At 51.4% G+C, this 17178-nt stretch overlaps 8 protein-coding genes across 8 annotated transcripts; 3 read left to right on the top strand and 5 right to left on the bottom strand.

Annotated features, from left to right (window-relative positions):
• Window positions 1–351: 351 nt before the first annotated feature.
• Window positions 352–1819, top strand: BJY04DRAFT_218611 (acetamidase/formamidase family protein; the record flags this gene model as incomplete). The annotated part of the gene is made up of 5 exons (XM_073716353.1): window positions 352–426; window positions 480–498; window positions 546–834; window positions 892–1165; window positions 1241–1819. 5 exons carry the CDS (start codon window positions 352–354, stop codon window positions 1817–1819), a joined length of 1236 nt encoding a protein of 411 aa, XP_073570907.1.
• BJY04DRAFT_189893 (putative monooxygenase) lies at window positions 1744–3177 on the bottom strand. Its single transcript, XM_073711441.1, has one exon. It carries the CDS (start codon window positions 3166–3168, stop codon window positions 2140–2142), a length of 1029 nt encoding a protein of 342 aa, XP_073570906.1. The 5' UTR covers window positions 3169–3177; the 3' UTR covers window positions 1744–2139.
• A 941-nt stretch (window positions 3178–4118) lies between these two features.
• Window positions 4119–5628, bottom strand: BJY04DRAFT_64900 (uncharacterized protein). The gene has a single exon (XM_073720806.1). The coding sequence runs from the start codon at window positions 5485–5487 to the stop codon at window positions 4249–4251; it is 1239 nt and encodes a 412-aa protein (XP_073570905.1). The 5' UTR covers window positions 5488–5628; the 3' UTR covers window positions 4119–4248.
• A 994-nt stretch (window positions 5629–6622) lies between these two features.
• On the bottom strand, window positions 6623–8116 carry BJY04DRAFT_207748 (uncharacterized protein; the record flags this gene model as incomplete). Its single annotated transcript, XM_073713896.1, has 1 exon — window positions 6623–8116. One exon carries the CDS (start codon window positions 8114–8116, stop codon window positions 6623–6625), a length of 1494 nt encoding a protein of 497 aa, XP_073570904.1.
• A 518-nt stretch (window positions 8117–8634) lies between these two features.
• On the top strand, window positions 8635–9570 carry BJY04DRAFT_218607 (HAD-like domain-containing protein; the record flags this gene model as incomplete). Its single annotated transcript, XM_073716352.1, has 1 exon — window positions 8635–9570. One exon carries the CDS (start codon window positions 8635–8637, stop codon window positions 9568–9570), a length of 936 nt encoding a protein of 311 aa, XP_073570903.1.
• Window positions 9571–9941: 371 nt separating this feature from the next.
• usgS (transmembrane protein UsgS) lies at window positions 9942–11646 on the bottom strand. Its single transcript, XM_073720804.1, has 5 exons — window positions 11546–11646; window positions 11391–11497; window positions 11166–11338; window positions 10716–11109; window positions 9942–10670 (listed from the first exon to the last, which is right to left on the bottom strand). Exons 1-5 carry the CDS (start codon window positions 11601–11603, stop codon window positions 10314–10316), a joined length of 1089 nt encoding a protein of 362 aa, XP_073570902.1. The 5' UTR covers window positions 11604–11646; the 3' UTR covers window positions 9942–10313.
• A 717-nt stretch (window positions 11647–12363) lies between these two features.
• Window positions 12364–14648, bottom strand: BJY04DRAFT_189882 (uncharacterized protein). Its single transcript, XM_073711440.1, has 3 exons — window positions 13481–14648; window positions 12441–13431; window positions 12364–12386 (listed from the first exon to the last, which is right to left on the bottom strand). The coding sequence occupies exons 1-2, from the start codon at window positions 14041–14043 to the stop codon at window positions 12747–12749; spliced, it is 1248 nt and encodes a 415-aa protein (XP_073570901.1). The 5' UTR covers window positions 14044–14648; the 3' UTR covers window positions 12364–12386; window positions 12441–12746.
• BJY04DRAFT_227999 (hemolysin-III protein) lies at window positions 14607–15869 on the top strand (the record flags this gene model as incomplete). Its single annotated transcript, XM_073718745.1, has 3 exons — window positions 14607–15286; window positions 15369–15599; window positions 15717–15869. Exons 1-3 carry the CDS (start codon window positions 14747–14749, stop codon window positions 15867–15869), a joined length of 924 nt encoding a protein of 307 aa, XP_073570900.1. The 5' UTR covers window positions 14607–14746.
• Window positions 15870–17178: the final 1309 nt, after the last annotated feature.

The following is a 17178-nucleotide window of genomic DNA, read 5'->3' as shown; positions in this document are numbered from 1 at the left end:
CATACCTTGTTTTGATTATTTAGCTCTTGATGAATGATTAGCATGCTTGCTACTTGATGTCTTGGGTAATTCCGCGGGTTGTGCATAGTCCACAAGTAGTCTACGTATGGGTAGACAGACCTCTCTAGACCGATAAGATCGACCCATCTCAGGCGCCCCAGTCTCCACTCTCATGCTTCTCAATCTAGCATCCTAATCGGGGATTGAAGCAAAAGCCGTGATAAGAGATAAGTTGTATAGAGTGGGAGATAAGCGTAATGGATTTATTGGATGAGGGGAACCCGTGAGGGGTAACCATGTTACTTATTCCTGCACTCTCATCAACCATCTCATCCATCTTCATCCATCAAAATGGGCACCAAAGGCATCAGAACCGCACTCAAGGTTGACTTGAACAAACCTGCCCGGGAGCAGAAGGGTCTACATGTAACTATCCACCCCTGTCTACATACAACAACTGCTACTAACAGTCCCCATAGAACAGATGGCACCCTGACGGTAATTATCCCTTCTTTCCCATCAAACTCCCACTCTAACAATCTCAGTCCCCAGCACCGGAACCATCAAAAACAACGAAGTCGTCAAAATCGAGTGCCTCGACTGGACCGGCGGGCAAATCGAAAACAATGATTCCGCCGACGACATCAAGAACGTCGACCTGACTCAAATCCACTACCTCTCTGGCCCCTTTGACATCGAAGGCGCCGAACCCGGCGATGTCCTCCTCGTTGAAATCCAGGACGTCCAACCATTCGAGGAGCAGCCGTGGGGGTTCACAGGCATTTTCACGCCTGAGAACGGTGGCGGGTTTCTAGACGAGATTTACCCCAAGGCGTGCGCTACCCCTTGACACATCAGTCACTTGACTCGCTTGACTGATAAATACTGCAGAGCCAAGGCAATCTGGGACTTTGAAGGCATCTTCTGCTCCTCTCGCCACATCCCGCACGTTCGCTTCGCAGGCCTCATCCACCCCGGTATCCTAGGCTGCGCCCCCTCCGCTGAAGTTCTGGCGGAGTGGAACCGCCGCGAAGGCGAGCTCATCGCAACAAACACCACAGGCCGCGAGGTCGCGAAGCCGCCGGAGCCTCGCAACATCCATGCCGGCAGTGCAGACGAGGAGCTGACGGCGAAGATTGGTCGGGAGGGGGCAAGAACTATCCCGGTAGGTACACCCCCGCTGCATCTTACCAAAACTCAAGCTTGCGAGAGCCACTTACTGACGAAGCTACTATTATAGGGCCGCCCCGAGCACGGCGGCAACTGCGACATCAAGAACCTCTCGCGCGGGTCAAAAGTCTACCTCCCCGTGCACGTCCCCGGCGCCAAATTCTCCGTCGGCGACCTACACTTCTCGCAAGGCGACGGCGAGATCTCCTTCTGTGGCGCGATCGAAATGGCCGGGGTCATCACCCTCAAATTCACCGTGTTGAAAAACCACATGGCCAAACTCGACATGAAATCCCCGATCTTCCTCCCCGGCCCCGTCGAGCCGCAGTTCGGCCCAGGCCGATATCTAACCTTTGAGGGATTCAGCGTCGATGAACACGGCAAGCAGCATTATCTTGATGCGACGGTTGCGTACAGGCAGAGCTGTCTGAGGGTTATTGAGTATTTGAGAAGGTTTGGGTATAGTGATTATCAGGTTTATCTTTTGTTGAGCTGTGCGCCGGTCCAGGGGCATATTGCGGGGTTGGTGGATATTCCGAATGCGTGTACGACGTTGGGGGTGCCGATGGATATCTTTGATTTTGATATAAGGCCCGAGGGGGATGTTGGGGGGAGGGATATGGGGAGTTGTGCGTTTGCGAGTGAGTGAGCGGTTGGGCTGTATAAGATTGAGACCGGAATAGAGTATGTGGGGAGGAGTTGATGGCGGGATAGGAGTTGAGGTAGGGCTGGGGATTGTGCAGTCAGGGTGGCTTGTTCCGGGTAGAAATTGTCGAGCTATCCAAGTCGAATCGGAACGACTCAATGTTTCGTCATGTCCTGAAATCCATCTTATTTACAAGTATGGGTATGAGTATATCCAACGCACCGAGCTAATCAAGCCAGTTTACTCTCCCTCTTAGCCCTACTCAGCCCACAGCATCAGCATTGTTACAAGCCACCAGTCTCACGACACTCTCCAAGAAAAACCTACACTTCATCAAACCACTCCTGAAACCTCTCCTCCGCAATACGCATACAATCAAACCCATAAATCTCCTTCTGCACGTCCGCGTCCGCCCACTTATCCGGCACCGCGCCCTTCCCATCTGCCCCCCGCAACGCCGCAAACTGCTTATCGCGCTGCTCCTTCGCTGCCCCATCCCCGAGATGCAATGCCTTCCCACTCGCAGCCGCAAGCTCCACAAGCGCGTAGGCGCGGTCCTTTCTGACCTTTTCATACACCTTGAGTGCCTTGTTGATGCTCTCGGGAGAGTTGCTAGGGAGGTGCGAGAGTACAACCGCCAACACGCCGCCGTCTTCAATCGCCTGTGCTGCACCCTGAGCTAGATGCGGGAGGGTAGGGTGGCATGCGTCTCCGACTAGCGCGGTTGAATGATGAATCCACGTAGGCAGCGGTTCGTGAACGCGGAGTTTCCACTCGCAGACCTCTCCCTCCGGGACATAATCCAGCATTCGCTGCACCAATGGACAGAAATCAGCAAAGACGCCCAGCATTGCGCTCTTCGACCCCTTCGTCGTATACGTTGCGTTCGTGGACTCGGCGAAATTCGTATCCGGCTGTGTAGTCGAGAGGTTGTAGATGGTGTTATTCGAGACCGGATACGCAATGATATGGCGCTTTTCACCGATCCACCGCGTGACCTTCGTGCTAGAGATCAGGTCGAGGATATCCTTATCTTCGGCCCGGATTTGATCTTTGTGGATCATGATGCGGTACGCGGCCTGGTTCGTGTCCATGACTGCAGAGGAGATGTTGAGGTCTGAGAGCATGGCGACGCGGGTGATGGATTTGATGCCGTCGGCTGCGAGGAGGACGTCGGTTGTTATCTTCTGCGGCTGCTGGGATGGGTCCCGGGGCGTCACTGTGAATGAGGGATTTGGACCGAAGGAGTGAACCTCCGTCACGGGGGTTGCGAAATAAAATGTGATTTTGTCGGAGTGCTTTAAGCACCCCTGATACAGGCCGTTTGCGAGAGAGGACCGGTGCCCCACCATGTGCTTGTACCCGTATGTAGGCTCGATGTACTGTAGGTCGACGTGTGCGAGTTCGGTGTCTGATGCGCCGACTGTGCAGTACCTGTTAGTCCTCTTTACTAGATCAAATAAAAAGGAACGGCGAGGCATACCTCTCACGCTCGTCTCCTCGATATTCACTGCTTCAGCTTCAATCCCCTTCCAGACACCCAGGTGGTCCAAGACTCGGGCCATGTTCGGGGCGAGCTGGATGCCCGCACCGACGAAGCCGAGGTCTGAGGCGTGTTCGTAGACGGAGATGTGGCGGAAGCCCTTTTCGGCGAGAGCGAGGGCGGTTGTTAAGCCGCCCATTCCTAAATCAATAGTTAGTGAACATGCTTGTAAAAGTGATGTTAATCGCGATTAGGTGAATGTAGTGTAATGCTGCAATGCAATGCACCGTTGAGACAAGGGATGCGCGTGGCGAAGGTGCAGAGATCTTGCAGGAGGGACAAACCTGCGCCTAGAATGGCAATCTTTAAATCTTGCGGTGCCATAATGATTTTGTGCTGTCAGTTATCTTTTGTCCGTGTATACTCTGCTTCTCTGAACTGTCGTCGCGTTGTTGGAGATATAAGTGATTTCTTCCCAGCGGAACAGACCTTAGCCGGGCTCTCCTCTTCCCCACGCGTCCCACAATCGTTTTATGGGGAAGCCGATCATTGACTGACACTTGAGGAGATCAAGCTTGGTTCTGGATTTTTATTCTCTGGTTGTGCTTTTTGATTTGGAGATACGTCCAAGACTGTGGGGTTGCGGCAAAATTCATCCTGGGCTTCCCCACGTCGGTAGTTTTCTCACTCAACAAGGATTGGGATCTAGAAACCAAGCATTGCCCCGCAACAATGTGCTGCTTTGGTCTTCTCAAGAGCTTCAAGAGCGGAGATTAGAAGGAGCTACCAGTGTTTATTCAAGTTTCGAAAGGAGAGAAATTCGCGGAAATCGTAGTTGTATTATATTAAAGATGTAGGCAACTATGATACATGAATATATCCAAACCTCGTCCTCGACGTACTCAGTGCTAAGTTACAGTGGGTGGTGCTCCAATGCTGAGCTGCGCATTTACAGGTTGTCTCCAACAACAGCAACGACGTTGCCGAGGGGAGTGCCAATCTCGGGAAGGATGCCGTTGACAAGGTCAGCCACCTCAGGAGACAGACGGATCAGAAGGGCTCCGGTCTCCTGGCCGAGCACAATGAAGAGGTCCTCGGTCACAGGACCAAGGTTCTGGACGAGGACGGTCACATCGATGGCGACCTCAATGACGGTTCCGACGATGCCGGCGAGGTGCAGGTTGTAAAGGAGATCGCCAATAGCACCGGTGATTTCGATGACGATGCTCTCACCGTGCTGGCCACGGACGGGGAAGAGGTGGTGGTGGACGGAGTCACGCTTGAGGTTGAGGCCGAGAGACTGCACGATGGAACCGACGGGGTTGTTGACGGAGCCAAGGCCGAGAGTGCCAACGGTGCCGCGGAGGAGGTCGGCGATTTCAGGAGCGAGCTGGACAAGGAGGATGCGGGAGTCCTCGCCGACGATGGTGAGGATGCAGTCAACGATCGGGCCGAGGTCGGCAATGAGGTCTCCGAGAGAAGCAGCGTCGCCGATGATTTCACCGACGGAGTCGCTGAGGCTGACACGGCCAGAGAGGAGGTTGGCAACGTCCTCATTGACTTCGATTAGGAAGCTCTCGCCGTGCTCGCCGGTGACGGTGAGGAGGTTGTTGACCTGAGGGCCGAGGTCCTGGATGATATGGCCGGTTCCGTGGCAGCGGTCATCCTCGCAGTCACCGGGGGTGGTGGGGACGGAGATAGGAGGGACGGTAGCAGTGTTGGTCTCGGTGTCGGTCACGGTGGCGGTGCCAGTCACAGTGTTGGTGTTGGTGACCGTGTTGGTAGCAGTGACGGTGGCGGTGTTCGTCTGAGTAGCAGTGTTGGTCACGGTAGCGGTGTTGGTGGCTGTGACAGTCGCAGTGTTGGTCACGGTGATAGTGTTGGTCTCAGTAGCAGTGTTCGTCTCAGTGACAGTTTGGGTGTCAGTCTGAGTGGCCGTGTTGGTCTCGGTAGCAGTGGCAGTGTTGGTAGGACCAGCAGTAGGACCACCCGGACCACCCGGACCACCTGGACCGCCAGGACCGCCAGGACCGCCAGGACCGCCAATGGTCTCGGAGCCACCAGGGACGGTGATGGTGATGGTCTCAACCTCACAACTGCAGTGCTCGCCGCCACGGGCCTCGAGGGCGACGGGTCCGGCAATGGTGCAAGCGGCCCAGGTAAGGGCAGTGATGACAGAAGCCTTCATCTTGGGTATATAACGCTGAACGTAAGAAGTAAATCAAGCTAAGCAAACAAATGAATGGACCGAAGTCGGAACGATCGTTAAAGAGTGACAAGAGCTGGAAACGAAGCTGCTTGATTGAATGAGTGACTGAAGAAGAAAAAGTCAGGTAACGCAACCTCATGGCCATATTTATACTCTGTCCCAGACATGCCCCCTTGCGCTTGTCGTATCTCGTCCATGGTTAGACCAATGATAGGGAGGTGCGCCTAGCAGCGTCCAAGCAGACTATTCCAGTTAATTTGGCATGGCTGATCACCGATCCGGCAATAAGGTCAAGAGAAAACGCCTCCGAATGACAGGAGCTCGGGGCATCTGTTTGGCCAGTGGGTTGCTTTCCAGGGTGTTCGTCCACTCACACCGTTGTTTCTGGATCAGCGAGCCTATCGGATGTGAGGTCTCTCAAGGGTTCCTGCCTAACGCATGCGAGCTTTCTTCCTGTACTACAACAGCTGAGGTGCCTCTGGCCCGCAGCTGCACGGATTGGAGTCTTTGAACACTGACACGGACGATTCACAGGGCGAGCTGCACGCTCTCCAGTCACCGAGCTCCAATTGTGGCGGCGAATGGTGCAGGTACGCTGGCAATGGTGCTCCAAATCGGAAGAGACTGGTCGTACAGAGGCACAGATTCAAATCTCCAGAGCAAGTATTCTTTGTTTTTAGGATCTGCAGCTGGTGCATAGACTATTGGCCGTGGCGTAGGGTCGATCCGGGGATTGGCTGGCGGCAAGATTGGCGTTTTCTTAGTTTTGTGACTTGTCGATTATTGGTTTCGCGCCCGAACTTCGACCTTTTCGTTCTCCGAAGCTTCGCTATGCTTTCTTTGACAGATAGTCAGGACAGTGGACACACTAGAGTTTCTTTCTTCATGCTCGTGCGCCCCTGAAAATCAGCTCAAGGGCCTGCTGACATTGCTGCCCGACCAATACCGTCGCGTGAGCTCACCGATAGAACAGAACCAGTCTGTTTTTCAGTACCGCGTAGGGCTAACGCAGGGGTAGCTTAATCAAATCAGTGGGCCAGTGGAGTGAAACTCAGTACGGAGTATTAGCTCCAGAAGGATTTGTCGCACCGGTTCTTCAGTTTAGCCACCGGGTTCAAGGACCGAGCAAGGGAGACGCGGATTCCCGCCGACGAGGAGGTCCTCCCCTGGGTCCCCAGTACCTCGGACCATCGTCGCTCAGGTCTGAAAAGTCGCGGCATTTGGGATGTTTGTAGTCGTCCACGGTGCCCATCGGCCACATTGGTATCATACAGATCTCGTGGTCACCACAGCCGTTGCAGTCTTTCCATGTAGTCCACGCGAGGTAGTCAATCAAACCCTGGATTCGGTCAACCACAGTCCCGTACTCTGTTTGTTGCAGTGCCTCCATCAATGTTGCACAGACACTTCGTGACACCGACAGCACCGCGTCGAACGCGACGGAGTTGGCGGGCATTGGTCGGCGAAGGAACTGCCTCGAGCACCGCTCCACCTCGCGTGATGTGTTTCGCTGGTCAAAGTCGATAAAGGGAGTCACAATATCCTCAATTTCCGCCTGCAGCAGCTGCAGCGTCGAGGCCTGGCCACTTGCCAGGAACCGTAGTCGAGACCCATACCGCTCCACAACCATATCTGCCACAGCCTGCCAGTTCACTGAGACTTCACTAGTGTCATGGTTCAAAATCAGAGCATCCAAGCCCTGTCTCATCGGCTCCAATTCAGCTGGAGTGAGATGGTCCAGCCGCGGAAGAGACGTTTCTCCATTCGGGAACAGACCAAGTCCGTAGGTGTACGCACTGACAAAGTTCTCATAGTTGAGTTTCACCCTCTCTCCTCCTATCGTCCAGTATCGAGATGCCACCGCAGGGAACCACAGCTTCGCAGCATGCATGCCGATATCGCCACCCGGCATCCCTTTCTCACTTGGCCTGACTCGAGCAACCTGCAGGACCTCAAGATTGGAGAAGTCACATAGTATGATTTCAAATCCTGCTTCCATTCGGATCATGCCGTCTAGCCAACCATCCCATTTGTCTTTGACCATACTACAGAAGAGCTCGGCCCGTTTTTGTTCTCTCATCCAGCCCCCTCCTCCGTCTTCCCGACCCATCTTGAACAGAATCCGGTCTTGAGAATCCATCGTGCCGTTTGTCGTTTTCCCGGCAGACATGCCATCAACATAAAGCAGCCGCAGGTCCTTTGCAGCAGCAAAGGTATGCAGATATCCATCCTCCGCCTGTTCAACCGATCCCATAACCTGCTGCAGCTCTTCCTGCAACGGCGGTCGCGGCTCTCCATCTTCGGGTGGGGGGTTATGAGGAAATGGATGAGTGAAGACGAGAGCATGCTCGGGCTCAAACGCCAACCATTCTGGTCCTTGAACAGGATCAGACCGCCAATCGCCATGGTATAGCTGTGTTCCCTCCGGCACAGTGGCCAAGAAAAACGACATGCCGTTATGGTTCAACGACGATCCCCATTGCCGCATGGAAGAGTGGATCGCGTTGAAGATGTGATTTGCATTCGGAGGAAAAGCCGAAGCGGACACGGACGGAGTGCTAGCGATCAGTGCTGCAATGCAGAGATGCAGCCTCGATCGATATGTCATCTCGGACATTTTGTGATGCAGCCTGCCAGATGCCAATATTGTTTGTATGCAATGGTATGCAGAGAAAGCCGTTGAAACGATCAGATCAGATAAGATGAAGATTCTTCAACAAAAGCGCCCATCGCTAGCTTGTTATAAGCCGCGTGGGAAGACAACGCCGCGTCATCGGCACGGCTTCGGCGACGCTATTTTAGTTAGTATTTCTCGGATTCTAGCGAATTTAATGGCGTTATCGGAACTTACTCGTCATCATACTTAGTTCGATTTACTATCATCAAGATCGAGTGCATGGCTGCGTGCGCTGACAGTCTGTAGTTTGAGATAGCTGCAGAGGAAATGCATTGCATTTGCATTGAATGCAGCCCAGAAGCTTAAATTCTCCGGCCGGTCCTTCTCCTCATTCCTCACTCCGCACCCGCGCCGACAACCACCCCAACCTCCTTTCCTCCTCCCCCCCACCCCTTCATCGGACATCCCTCAACGCCCCAATACGAGACAACAACACAGCACGAGAAATTATGCGCCCCCTCCTCCTAACCCTCGACGCCTTCAACACCCTCTTCCACCCCCGCCAGCCAATCCCAGCACAGTACGCCTCCGCCGCCTTATCGCACAACATCTCCGTCTCCCCCTCCGCACTCCAACACGGGTTCAAGGCCTCCTACAAAGCCCTCTCCGCCTTGCATCCGAACTACGGCCGAGATCTCGCAATAAAGGAAGAATACGCCGGGCCACGACAGTGGTGGGGAGATGTAATCAGGGGCAGTTTCGCAAGGGCGATTTCCAATTCCGATTCAGATAAGGGGGCCGACGTTCCGGATGCCTTAATCGAGGACTTACTGGAGCGGTTCGCGAGCGCAAGGGGGTACAAACTATACGATGATGTGGGTCCCTTTTTCCAGAAATTGAGGGAAGCTCAGAGTAAGAGCAAGAACCAAAGGAAAATTGTTGTCGGTGTGGTCTCGAACTCGGATGATCGGATTACCTCTGTTCTTGAGTCTCTGGGTGTGTCAGTATGTGATGCGCGTGCTGGCGAGGAGAAGACGCAAACCAATGATGATCTTCCGGGATTTGAGGAAGAAAGGGAGAAGGAGAAATCGCGATCGGGATCGGATACCCGAGACAGGTCGAGTCCCTTGCAGGACCAGCAAAGGGATGTCGACTTTGTTCTCACGAGCTACCAAGTTGGTGCAGAGAAGCCCGATCCGCTGATTTGGGATGTGGCATTGCGCACGGCTCGGCGGTTGAAATCTGAGACTGGTGATGCAGGGGGCGAGGGAGGCTGGGAGTGTATTCACGTTGGCGATGACTATAGCAAGGATTATCGTGGTGCTACTGATGCTGGGTGGAAGGCGTATTATCTTCCTCGTGAGACCGATGCAGCTCAGGTGCCGAAGGGTACGAGGACTATCACCTCGCTGTTGGATCTTTTGACGGAGCTGGAGTATAAATGAGCCTAATATAGGGACGTAGATGTAGTAATCATAAGTATACCCTGTTAATGACCGCTAGATATGAAGGTATGTGCACTCTCCTATCCAGAACGCAGCTCGAAGTCGGACTAGGAATAGAATGACCGCCTTTTCGGGGCTGATTTAAATAAGTGTGAGCAAAACAAAGCCCTCTTGAGGGTTCGCTGTTCTCCCTGTTTGATGCTATCGTTGGTTTGAATCTGACATTGTAGAGCTGCCATGGTGATTGGGAGGAAGGCTTAACTATGCCGCTTTAGTAGTATCAACTTCGATATATATACTCACATAGCCTTGACCTTTCATTTCAGATACGTAAACCACAACCATAAGTATAGCCAAATAAAACCATGCAACAGAACTCAAGGCTTACCGCATGACTAGAAAGCTGTATATATATCAGATCGAAGCTGAAGTCGACAGTGCATCAAGCAAGCGCTACACAACTCCGTACAGATAATTCAACAGGTGAGAATGGAATTCTATGTGTATCCTTATGATTGCTTTTATGTAGGTTTTCCTTGAAGTTGGATAGTAGGGTGAGTCACCAATAGCAGCAATAACTGAGCGCCAGCTAGAGTCGCCTTTGGCTAAAGAAAGGGGCATATTTGTATAGAGCACGCTGCATAGATAGAAGCGGATTGTCCGCCGGCGCGTTATGCATAAATATGGCTTGTGCTAGATGTTTCATCATTCGAGTAACAATGCAAGTAATGTAGTGTAGTAGTTTAAGCGAACTTCCGCCCAGGAGTCACAGGCTTTGGAGTCTCCTGTTCATAAGCAGCGGTATTGAGCTTATCGATTTTGTCCAACGACAGCTCCAGAAAGTCGTGCTTGTTTGTCCACGTAACTTGCGTTTCAGCAAAGCCTTCGCTCTGAGAGGGGCTTGGTGGTGGGTCGGTGATCTTGGTGACAAGATACGCGGTGGAAGCTTCGGCAACGCCGTACATGAGCACGCCAAAGATTGGGATTTTCAGCACAAAGGTGAATGCAAATGCAAATCCGAATAGAACACCTTCGCGGTCCGCGAACCAGCGGCGTTTCTGCTCTGGGGTGAAGCGGATACGGGAAAAGTATGGCTCAAGCTATCAGAGTTAGAGATGTTCCCGCCTAGGGGGTGTAAAACGCACCAATTCTCGCATCAGACTGCGAGAGGCAAAGTAGCTGTGCAAGAATGTGACAAGATAGCGCTTCGGAAGAATGATGCCGGTCCCGAAGATGACAGCCGCGGGCGTAGTTCCAACCGCGTTGTGGAATGTATAGAACGAAGCTGCTGGCATCACGAAACGTCCGACAATGGGTACGAGTGAAGCAATATAGATGCCGAGAAGCATTCCAACTTTGCGTCCGTATCTCTTCAGAAACGCGAAAATGGCTTCGTAGACTGGCTTGGTTTGACCCTTGTTGTCCTTGGTGGAGTACTGCACTAGGTTTGGGTAGTACATAGCGCGAAGAGTGTTGGGATCTTCGGATTTGTGCTTTTGAACATACGTCGTATCGACCCAGTTCAAAGATTGCATGAAGCTAAGCTGGTTAGTACCCGGCATTGCTGCGAGACCCATATCTAGTATATTGCTTACATCTCATCGAGGGTCGGAGTAACATATCGCAGCAGAGTCATGAGAAGGAAAGGGACCTGTAGAACAGACTTGTTCAGGAAGTCAAGCCCATTCAATAAGCTATTATCCCATGTCGCATCTTCCAGATTGACGATCCATGAGCTGGTCCAGATAAGCAACCTGACGGAGACGATCTACCGGATGTTAGTGCCTCGGCAAGATGGGTGTGATTAGTGAATGACGCACCGGAATCTGAATGACGATTTGGATAATGATCCCAATGCCGATAGCAAGAGCTGCCTGCCGGAAATGGTCGTATTTAAATAGCCTTGGATTTATCAAAGCACGAACAGCTTGGCCTGTCAGCCTGGTTCACCAGTATCCGAACATAAGTAACTTACTACCGACCACTGTCAGCTGAGCGCCGCGAATGACAGCGTTTGGCTCGAATTTTGACATTACGATAGGTGAAGCGCAGCTACTGCTACCAAGCTTTCACAGAGAAGAGGCTGAAGAAGGTGGTTGTTTTGGCTGCTGGGAGAATCATGACTGCCTGGAGTGCTTACTAAGCAGCACTGCGTCATTGCAAACAAACGGCTGTAATCCAGGTGGGCAGAGAGACCTCAGGTTTATCCGCACCATGCTGTTGCTCAGACTCTGTACTACAGAACTTTCTTGAGTCCCTGGAGCCAGGAAGACTGGCTAGGTCAAGACTTTATCTAACGGTCACTATAGATACTCGAAATATTGAGCCTTATCACCAACCCTCTTGGATTAAGGCCCTTGTCTTTCAGAAACACAGCTAGGTACCTAATCTCCGGCATGGGATACAGAGGCACTATAGCCTACAGTATAAACTACGATCTGGAGGGTCTCCATCCTGCCCGGATCTGATCCGGACGTTGCTGCGTCACGAGGGTGAGCCGGGTGAGTCAGGAGATCCCTCACCCTTACAGGTGATTCTCAGCTCTTAAGATGATACGTTTGCGGGACAAGGAGTGAAACAGAATCTGCACTTTTTGCCAGATGTTAGAAACATGATAAACCAAATTGTTGGTTCATGAAGCCCCGACAGGAAAGTCCATTACCTGGCTCCTGCAGCGCGGGAAGCGCGACGAAGCCCGCGATCGCTTCACGAGGGTGAGCCTACGACCTACGGTAAAGAAAGGTCAAGGACAACCCGACCGTCACTCGGAGAAGATGAAGACTTATATACTCTACTCCCCTGCACAAGCAAACCATCTGTTGCACCTTCAGCGCCCCAAGTCAAGTCTGCAGCCCTGAACATGTACGTACAAGCTTCTGGTAGATAATGCCCACCAAGTACGCGAATCACGAATCGTTCGGCCCGAAAATGAGATGGACATGACTGTAGTCAAGGATGGTAGCCTTCATCGCGTTTGAATGCATTATAGCTGGTGCGATAGCCGGATAAATTCTGCCCTACTCACCTGAAAATAACTGGAAATATGGCGTTGGGGAGCAGAGTCATTATATCAGGACCATGAGACTGTGTCATAGAGGCGTAATGCAACACTGTCCTGCCCTCACAGTCCCTGCTGCCCAAGTTTGCACCAATGTCGATTAAAGACTGAGCCAGCTTCAGATTTGATGGAGCTTCGTCATTCCCAAGTCATCTTTGTCCTCCAAGTCGAGAATTGTTATTGAGGCACTAATATCCTCTTCACAGTGGTCCAGAATGACATTTGCAGACTCCTCGTCGTTGTCGTTCTGAAAACCTAGAGATTCATCGTCTAGCATACTGTACATGGATGCGCGCAACTTTACATACCCCGGCTCATCATCTTCCATCGGCTGATCGCTATCGACACTCCCAACGCTTTCGTCAGCGTCGCTAGGTATTTTTTGCAATGTGATTAGAGCAATCTCTTTCAGATGAGCGGCGACGTGTAACTGGAGAGTATCGCTCGAGAAGACGGCACTAGGTTCAGCTTTCCCCGAGGGTTGGAAATCGTCGCCGAACGGGCACTCCAGCACCTTTTCAACGATCGGTCTTCGCGCGGCATTGCTAAGAGTTCCGGCATGCGTTTCAGGCACATCGTGCTCTTTGATAGCATGTTCCCGATACTGGATCTCTTGATCGAAAGTGATGAGATCGTGAGAAGGGGCTCTGCACTCCCATGTATGTCCGTGGGCGTTCTGCATATGGCTGATCCAGGCTTTCGACGTCTCAAATGTTGGCGGACCAGCGGTCCCACGGTGGCTCGCTTCCAAGCAGTGTGCGAAAACACAGATGAAAGGTTCCAGGTCTCTAATGAAATGATTGCTGCGGCAAATTAGACGTCATGGTCTCACGAAAATGATGGTCAGCTTACTGCCACAGCACTGACTCCGCAGTGCCCTTGTAATCAACAATGACACCACAGTATGGACATTCATGGGCAAGTGGTATTGGAGGGAACGACAATTTGCTATTTACCAGAACAGATTTAGCTCGAGGTGCCTCAGTTGTCGATCTGGCATATAAGGCTCTGACAGCAGATTGTCGAGCAGTATTTGCATTCGTTAAGGGCACTGGCGGAGGGCCAGATGGTCCCAATACTGTTTTAGTGGTCGCTGGCTTCGGTAGCACGCTCGGATCGAATTGTATAGCCGGAGCACGCTCCTCGATCACGGGTAGTCGAACGATAGTTGGGGTAGCTTGGACATTCTGAACACACAAACTAATGCGCCTTCGATGGGATCGCTGGTAACACAGTCGTCGGAGTCGCATCGCATTGGCTTCGACCAATGCTGAGCGAAGTGGATCTGCCGCCATTGGAAATCGGAAACGAATGTAGCAATCTGTGTAGAGACGCAACTCGGCTATCGCCTTGTTTGCCTCTTCATCTTCTCTGTAGCTTTCAATCTTACGAGCGCGGTCGGCTTTTGCGGACATTCGGACTGGGCTGGACAGACGCAAAAGCCGTGTCACTGTTCCACCGATTATATCCGTGATTTTCGAAATATTGTCTTCTGCTGTATTCACGTCGCTGTCCAAGTTACTTGCATAGTCGTCGATTTCCCTCGTGGCTTCCGCGTCGTGTTGTTCTGATATGCGTTGCCTTTTCCTGCATGGAGTTTTCGATCGGTCCTCGATTGGCTTCACTGTTGTCGAGGTTTCATTAACATAGTATCCTCGATGTTTAGTCTATTGATGCGAAGGCCCAAAAGGCCACTGGGTCAGCACAAGTGATGATAAGACAGAACTCACTCATGATTCGGAATTTGTCTTTGCGTTTCGCGCCCAAGTTCGGGCGGAGACTGAAGGTTGAAGGTTGAAGAGTACAACAAGGGCAGCTTTCTTTGTCCTGTTCTACCATAGTTTGGTTTGAACGTGAAAGCCTTCCCCTGATATTACTAGGATAAATGACCCTGCCATGCCAATGTTCCTCTTTGTTTATATTTCATCATTTTCTTGCAGGTCTGAAGAAACCTGTTACTGTTACATTATATTTTCTTTCTGACGCCTGTCCATTCACCTGCTCCCATTTCAGCAATTCAGACCTTTGATATCCTCCATATCGCCTCCGAAATCAAATCCTCTTATGCCGTCCCGTGCGTGCCTTATCATCAGCGCAGCTTAGATCTCGGGAGAGATCATGTCAGGAACAATCAAAAAGCGGCCAGTGCCGAAAGTCAATATGAACACCACGAACAACCCTACAAACCGATCAACAGCTAAAGCGCGAACCGTAACATGGCAGGAAATCTCTGAATGGCAGTTTGACAACAAGTATATCCTCAGCGGCTATCGACCTGCGAAAGCAGACTACCTGGAGATTCTCACAAGCCTTACCTTTTTACACAATGAGTCTTGCAACGTGTACACTCATCTGATTGGGGCTTTACTCCTACCACTTGTTACAACTACCTTCCAGCGGTACCTGGCAGAGCCTCAATTCCTTAATGTCTCGTTCATGAACTATGCTATGTTCGGAATGTACTTTTGGTGTGCAGAGGCCTGTTTGATCCTTAGCACACTTTACCACTTGATGCAACCTCACTCGCATCGAGTGGAGCAGTTCTGGCATGGAATGGACCTGCTTGGCATTGTGATTGTGACTGTGGGCACATTCTCTTCTGGAATCTACTATGTGTTCTTCTGCGAGACAAGCTTGCAAAAATTGCACTGGGCTATTGTAAGTCTCTCCGGATAACTGTTACCACTTACCTTATCCTCCTGACCAGTCAAATCTGACTATCCGCTGGTGTGAGTTCTAGATATTAACCACGGGTACTATCACCGGCGCTCTAATCTCGAACCCTCTGCTTAAAACCCTACGCTGGCGGAAAGTCAAGGTGAGCGCCTTTGTCATTTTTGGCGCTTCATCATTTATACCATTGCTGCATGGAATCCAACGATACGGGCTTGAATATATGCTTCGGTACTCAGGAATGAAATGGTATCTACTTGAGCTTGCTTTTTATGGCACTAGAGTTGTTCTATACGCGGTATGCCTACACCCTCAACCGACCCCAACGCGATGTCGAAGGCTCTCGCAGGGTTGCGTGGCTCTTTCACCTAAGTGCAAAAATTCTAACAAATATCTATAATTTCGAATTCCAGAGCGTCTAGCCCCTGGTAAGTTCGATATCTGGGGAAGCTCGCACCAGATCTTTCACGTTGCTATCTTATGCGCAATGTACACGCACCAGACTGCTCTGTTGCAAGGGTTTACAACCTGTCATACCCTGGATGTGTGTCAGCTTCAGGGTGCCTAATGGCCAAATCGAAGATGTACTGGAAGGTGGACTGCTATTGATGCAACGCATTTGCTCTTAGCATTTCTGGCAATGTATTGTGTGTAGTGCAGATAATAGAGGATAAGGTGTTAGGGAAAAGGAATCTGAATGAGCATTCGCACAATACGGTCACAGTCCACCTTCTGTAAGATATTGACTACGGCCATGAATCTTGTTGAACAGCGGGTCCGTCTTTCTCTAGGTGCCAAGTCTTTGCAATCGTCAGTCAGCATCCGAGCTTCGGACTCAACGTCTTGTAAGCTGAGCCCGAGAGATCCGGAAATATCATCAGGAAGCTCTACGTTGGCTCTATCGGCGGTAACGATATCAAGGAGGGTCAATAACGCGGCAAAACTGGTACCGGTGAATAAGGAGACACTTAAATGGCCCTGTTCGCAAGCTGGTGTGTCAGATTCATCGGCATGACTGCAGGTAGGTTTAGTTCTACAAGAGGACGATGAAGACTACCAGGAAACATGGGACTAAATAAAGAGTAAGATGTCACGGCCCTGGGGTCTCACTCGCTAGGACTAGGGCTGATATTCGCGGGTGAGTGTTGCGCGAAGCTCACATCCCAAATGCTCACCCGCTCACTGCGGTCGCGCGACATTAGGGCAAGGCGGCACTGCTCACTTATTAGAGCAAAAAGTTAACCGTCTTGGCGCCTATAGGTTTTTGTGTGGTAAATTATTCTAGCATTCGTCTGGTATGGTACCCAATTGACCTGAACACCTTGGACAGGAACAGCATAAACAGCGGCGGCTATACGGCTGTGCGCGACGAGGTTGAAGGACGTTTGGTGATACTCCGTCCATTGACTTTCCGAAATAAAAGACAGGGTTTGATCGACAGCATCCGCGAATCCAAAGTCTGTATACTGCACTGTGGAGAGTTGTGGGGGTAGGAATCTAATGCCTGTAGATTCGAGTTTGATCGGGAATATGCATCATGCCTCAAATTGACTGCATAAAGGTTCGTCAGGGGTGGATACCGGGTGAGATACTTTGGTTACCGCGCTGTTGTCTTCACCTCGTAAGGAAACAGCCGGGTATGGAGAATACTGTCCTGTGGCTACTGTACACGGCTGCCCATATTTAATGCTAACGTACCTAACTGCCCATGCCCAAAGACAAAGGTCACTCGGACTACGACATGATATGAGCTGACGAAAGGTGTGGCTGAGCTATACTGTTAACAAGCCACGCAACCAATCAGAGAAACTGCACTCTGACGTTTGCCCAGTCTGAGATAGACCCTGTGACGTAATGTCTTCTATCTTTACCTACCA

The sequence above is a fragment of the Aspergillus karnatakaensis genome (genome assembly GCF_047715665.1).
Source record: "Aspergillus karnatakaensis strain CBS 102800 unplaced genomic scaffold BJY04scaffold_26, whole genome shotgun sequence".
In the NCBI taxonomy this organism is placed as follows: domain Eukaryota; kingdom Fungi; phylum Ascomycota; class Eurotiomycetes; order Eurotiales; family Aspergillaceae; genus Aspergillus; species Aspergillus karnatakaensis.
This window is presented reverse-complemented; position numbering and strand designations above follow the sequence as displayed.